The sequence below is a fragment of the Corvus brachyrhynchos genome, unplaced genomic scaffold, assembly GCF_000691975.1.
Source record: "Corvus brachyrhynchos isolate BGI_N302 unplaced genomic scaffold, ASM69197v1 scaffold838, whole genome shotgun sequence".
Taxonomy (NCBI): domain Eukaryota; kingdom Metazoa; phylum Chordata; class Aves; order Passeriformes; family Corvidae; genus Corvus; species Corvus brachyrhynchos.
Window position 1 is genome coordinate 8,218 of NW_008239325.1, and position 5,341 is coordinate 13,558.

Consider the following 5,341-nt stretch of genomic DNA (forward strand, 5'->3'; position numbering starts at 1 on the left):
AAGAGGATTTTTAAGGACCCTTCCAAGCCAAGCTGTTCTGTGATCACATGATCCCAGGCCAGCTGGGACCTTAATTTCTGATTAGAACCACTTAAAACCTGTCAGTTTGGTTGAGTTCAAGGAGACTGTTGAAGAGCCCAGATTCCCAGCGTGTGACATTTACCAATACTCCAGGTCTGGCGGAGATCAATAAAACCTTGCACGCTCCAGATTCTGTAAGACTGCATTTTATTGAATCAAGAACAAAGCCGTTTCTGGCTCGCCGCTCATAAACGCACTAACTATGGAGCATTGCTCTGTATCTCAACAGACAGTGGCACTAAATAGCTGCTACATTGTTTTTATTAAAACAGAATTACCTGTTTAACTCCTTCTAATTATTTTTATCATGATATAATAATTACATCTTTCTTATCATTGATATTATTTATATGAGTAGCTTGTGTTTTAAATGATATTTTTGCTATTAGATATGACAATTCATAAACTTGATAATATATCCTATGTATACTCTCTATAGGTCTACATCTGTGAAATACAAATGGAAATTCTTATAAATACAAAATTTCAGGTCAGCTCCAACACAGCTGGTCCGATGCTGACCTAAAGGTGTCCCTTTGGGGGACAGGGAGAGACACCATCCATTGAGTGATCCTGGGCAAGCAGTGCTGAATTTTCCTCTCACTCATTTTTTCCCTGTTTCTTTTTGCTTTTTCTCTCCCACCTTCCCGCTTCTTTCAACCTCTCTTTTTTGGCCCTTCCCAAGGGCCGGCAAAAATTGCATGTTCCAAGTTGGCTTTGGTGACTTTGGCCACGCATGGAAGGCATGTGCTCTCTTCATGTGCATCCTTAGGAGTGGGAAAGTTCCTATGCCAGTAGGGCTTCCTGTGGGTCTGGGTGACTTTTTTTGGAAAATGAAATGATACAAGGAGGTAGAACAAAGCCTCCTGTGGCCCTCCACCTGCTGAGGTGGCAGGAGAGGCCGTGGGACCTTTGCCAGAGTCTTGGCACTCATCCTCTTCTCCTGAAAGGACCAGATTTGTACTAGGAGGTGGTTCCCTGCTGCCAGCAGCACAAGCACAGCTCTGTGTAGGAGAAGCTCTCTCAGTGGCTGGGGTTAAGGATTGCTGTGATGTGGCGCTGCAGATCCAGGTACTCCCCTATGGCCTGGGAGCGGGCACCCAGGTCCATCACCAGGTGATGGAAGAGGTTGGGTGGCTCAGCCATTTGAACATCTGTGGGCAAACTGATCTCCTCAGGAAGCCTCTGGTTGCCCACAATGAAGTGGTTGAGGCGTTTCTGTACCAGGGATAAGCGCAGGCTCTTGTTGATATCTATCAGTCTGCTCAGGAAATGTCTCCTGCGCCACTGTGACACGGCTCTGGTGTTCAGGAGGTGCATGACAATGGTCTTGATGGTATAGGTGGGAAAGCCTATGCCCAGCTGAACACGGCTGAAGAACTGCAGGCATCTGAGGTGCAAGCTGTCAGGGGGGGCCTGCCTGGCAATGTACTTGAAGAACTTCATCTCTGCCACGGCGTAGGTCTCAGGCCACGTTGTCCTTGGCGTTCCGGCACCTCTCGGCTGGCTGCTCACAAAGATGTCTGAGGCACCTTGCCGCACCCCGAACAGCACCTCAATGTGGAAGCTTTCTGCGCCGTTGGTCACCTTGAATTGGCAGGAGCGTCTGGAGGGCAGCAGCACTAAATGCCAGGTGTGTGACTGAGGCAAAGCTGGCCAGATGGCCCTCACCAGCTGGTAGAACCAGCGGGCCGTTTTGTGCACATCGAGGTAGGAGCCCGTGCACAGGGTGTGAAGGAGGCTGCGATCCTGATTGCTCCTCAGCTCCTCCTCCAGGTGGTGCAGGAAGCACAGCATGCTCTCGCCCTGCTGCTCCCTGCTGCAGGTGCACTCCAGCTGCACGCGGACATGGAAGTTCCTCCTGTGCCTCTGCCCTGCAGTGTCCTGCTCCAGGTGGAAGGTGTGTCCTCGAGGAGGAGTCATGGGGATGAGCAGGCGGTACACAGAATCCTGCTCACGGGGACTCCAACCTTCGAAGGCACTGCCCACCCCGATGGCTCGTTGCAGCACCGGGTAGAAACTGTTGGTCAAGACGTGTCTAAAGTAAATTGTGTAATTGTCCATCAGGTCCATTGTCCACTCGCAGCCTGTCTGCAGGTCCTGTACAGGCCACTGGATGTGCTCCACTAGCATCCTTCCTATGTTATCTTGAACACGATGATCTACTTCATTTCCAACATCATCTTCTTCATTTGCATCCACATTTCCTTCTTCATTCTCCTCTCCCCACAGGCTCCTTTCCATCTCCATAAACCAGAGGGTCAAGACAAGTAAGAGCCAAGCAAGAGCGAGGATCTGCCAACTCTGCTTCAGGGCGAGCTGCTCCACCTCCCACTCCAGACAAATCCTCTCCACTTCCAGGTGCATCGCATGCACCTCCATGCTGAGATGCGTCACCTCATCCAAAACATCACCCACGGGCTGTGGGTACTGAAGAATGCTTTGCAAGAGCAAGAACCAGAATACCCAGTAATGCATGGTCTGCAAGAGGATGGAGAGAAGGCCTTGAGTGGGGCTGTGAGGGAGGCAGCTGGCAGCGCGGGCAGCAGGGACGGCAAGCGCAGGGCTCTGGGGGCAGGAAGGACAGCGTCCCAGACAGCTGGCAGGCAGCAAGGCCTGTCCTGCTGCCCCAACAGCAGCAGCAGCACCGTGCCCAGCCCAAGGCTGTCCCTGCATGCAGGGGGAGAACCCAGCCTCGGCTGCAGCGTTCTGCCCCGGCCCTTGTCCCCAGCCCAGCTTCCCCACCACGTATGCACTCACCGCTTGCCCAAGCAATACAGGGCCAGCGTTACCTGCTGGAGCCTTTTAGAGCTGCCCCCATTGTGACACATCCCCCGTCATGTCACAACAGCCACAGCACATCACAGCCAGGCCAGCCCCACCCTTTGTGCCCAGCCCAGCTCAGCCACTCAGAGTGGCCCTGCTGTCCTGCTTGAGGCTGCTTTTGAGTGAAACTTCTTCAAAGAACTTCCTTTGCTCTTTCTTTTGTCTTTCTTAGCAGCTGCCCTCCATTGGCAAGCTCATTGATACCCATGTCGGAAGGCAGCCTTGAAGATCATGGAGTCTAAGCCTTGACTCCACACTGCTTGAGCTACACTTCAATCTCTTGAGTCATTGAGCTCGAAAAAGACCCTGAAGATCACACAGTCCAACTGCAAACTGAACACTGCCTACTCCACCCATCAGCCACATCCCCAAATGCCACATCCACATGACTGTTAAACCTTTCTGAGGCTGCTCACTCAGCCATTCCCCTAGGCAGCCTGTTCCCAAGCTTGAGAGTCTCTTCATGGAAGGAGTATTTCCCAGAGATCCAATCTAAAGGTCCGGTGGTGCAACTGGAGGTAATTTCCTCTGCTCACCTTGTTTGTTCCCTGGCCTGATGCCATGAAGATTTTTTGCCTTTCCTTTTATACCCCTGCTACACCTTTTTTTACAACTTCTGTATTCTCAGTGCTTTTTCCCTCCATTCTTGGACTTGTTTGTCAAGCTAAGAGACTAAACATTTTAGAAGCTTCGTAGCTAGGGATCAGTGTGCCCCAGACCCCAAGGTCCTCTCCAGAACACATTCTGTAAACTAATTAGTAACACCTAGAATGTTATACCAGATCTTTTGGGGCATATTCAGTGGGGTGCATTTTGATGCATATGACCTGGATGTGTGCACCTAAGGATCCTTAAAATAAATACCAAGGTAAAATCCCTTTTCCCCTTCTAACCGTGTATGGCTCTTGATTTTAAGACCAGGAAAAGGCATCAGCCTAATAGAATGAGCCCCAGCTAGCCACAGCCTCCCTTCAGGGACCATGTGCATGGTGTCGGGAGGCCGGGCTGTGAAACCAGCTCCTCCCAGAAGAGAGGATGGTGATGCATTTGCACTGGACTTCCCATGATCCAGTGGCACCAAATGGGCTGTCAGTGGGCAGAAGAGTTTCAGGCTGCCAGGAAGTGTTTCCATGGGAAGAGAACCTTTCTGCCAATCCATCAACCAAGGCAATCCATGCCCTTCCAAGCAGAAGGCAAAATGGGAATTTTCCTTGTAGAAAATGTAAAAATTTGGAGTGGAAGTCAGGGGCTGGAATGTGCCTGGATGTCCGTGTGCATTTGGCCAAGCTGCGAGGCCAGACTGTGAAGATGAGATCCCTGCACCCAAAAACGCCCTCTTGCTCTGGGGGCCTTCCATGGCACTGGCAGCACAAGTGAGAGCCCTTCCTCGGCCTTTGCCTTCAGCAAGGCCCCAGTTTGGGCAAAGCCTCAATTCCTTAAGAAAGCAGCTCAGATTTCCACTGCCTGCCCCGAAGGATGCCAGAGGACAGACAAGCTCAACAAGGTGCTAATGCAATACAGCTTAGCTATAGCTTTCTGCCCTGGTAGCTCTGGAGCCTGGAAGGGGAGGGCTGCCTGCCTCGGGGTGACTTTCAGCCGCTCTCCTGCTAACAGCACAGGGCACCCCAAGGCTCTTTGGTCTCAGCCCAGGCAAGAGCACAGAGAAGCCTTCCTCTGCCTTTGTAGACCCCTGAGATGAGCAAGGACCAGCAGTGTGCAGAAGGAGGCCATCAGCACTGCACAGCAGCTCCTCTCAGCCAGAAATGGCACAAAATTCAAACACTAATGATGTTTTGGGCTTTGTGTTGTGTTTTGTTTGAAGTTGTTTCCCCCACAGGAAAACCTGTGGCATTTGCCGTGTTGCACACCTGCCTTGGAGTGGTCTGCTCTCGGTGCTGCCTACATCCCTCTCAAAACTGTGCCTTTGCCCCTCTCTTTCCTCTCTTACGATGTGTCATTTCAGAGGGTTGATGGCTAACAGCCTTTCTCTTTTCTCACCTTGTGCTCAAGAGCTGGGAGAGAAGCTGACCCCCCTCCCCTGACCCAGCTTGAGCCTAAAAGGCTTTTTGTCTTGGGCTGATTTCATGGTGATGCTTTACTCCCTCACTGCCTGCTTTATGCCCAGAGAACAGCTGCTGTGGCTTTCAGACAGACCCGGGGCTGGGGCGGGGAGCCTCGGGCTCCTGCGCGGGCTCTGTTCCATCTCTCTCTCTCCGGGTGCTCCGCACCGGGACGCTGCATTGTTCCTTTTGGTGGATTGCTTTGGTTTTTTGCTAGCGTGAAGCAAAAAAGTTCTCTTCCCCTCCCTTCCCCTAGCCTGGAGGCTGTACCGGCAGTCCTCTCGGTGTTTGTTTGCATTTTTTCCGTGAAATGTTTTGGCTTGGCTTGTTTATTTTTCTTTTCGGCCCGTCTGGAGAGCCGCTGGGACTGCGTC

At 51.8% G+C, this 5,341-nt stretch overlaps 1 protein-coding gene across 1 annotated transcript; it reads right to left on the reverse strand.

Annotated features, from left to right (window-relative positions):
* Positions 1–6: 6 nt before the first annotated feature.
* Positions 7–3,498, reverse strand: LOC103620338 (inositol 1,4,5-trisphosphate receptor-interacting protein-like 1). Its single transcript, XM_017741092.1, has one exon. The coding sequence runs from the start codon at positions 2,755–2,757 to the stop codon at positions 1,105–1,107; it is 1,653 nt and encodes a 550-aa protein (XP_017596581.1). The 5' UTR covers positions 2,758–3,498; the 3' UTR covers positions 7–1,104.
* Positions 3,499–5,341: the final 1,843 nt, after the last annotated feature.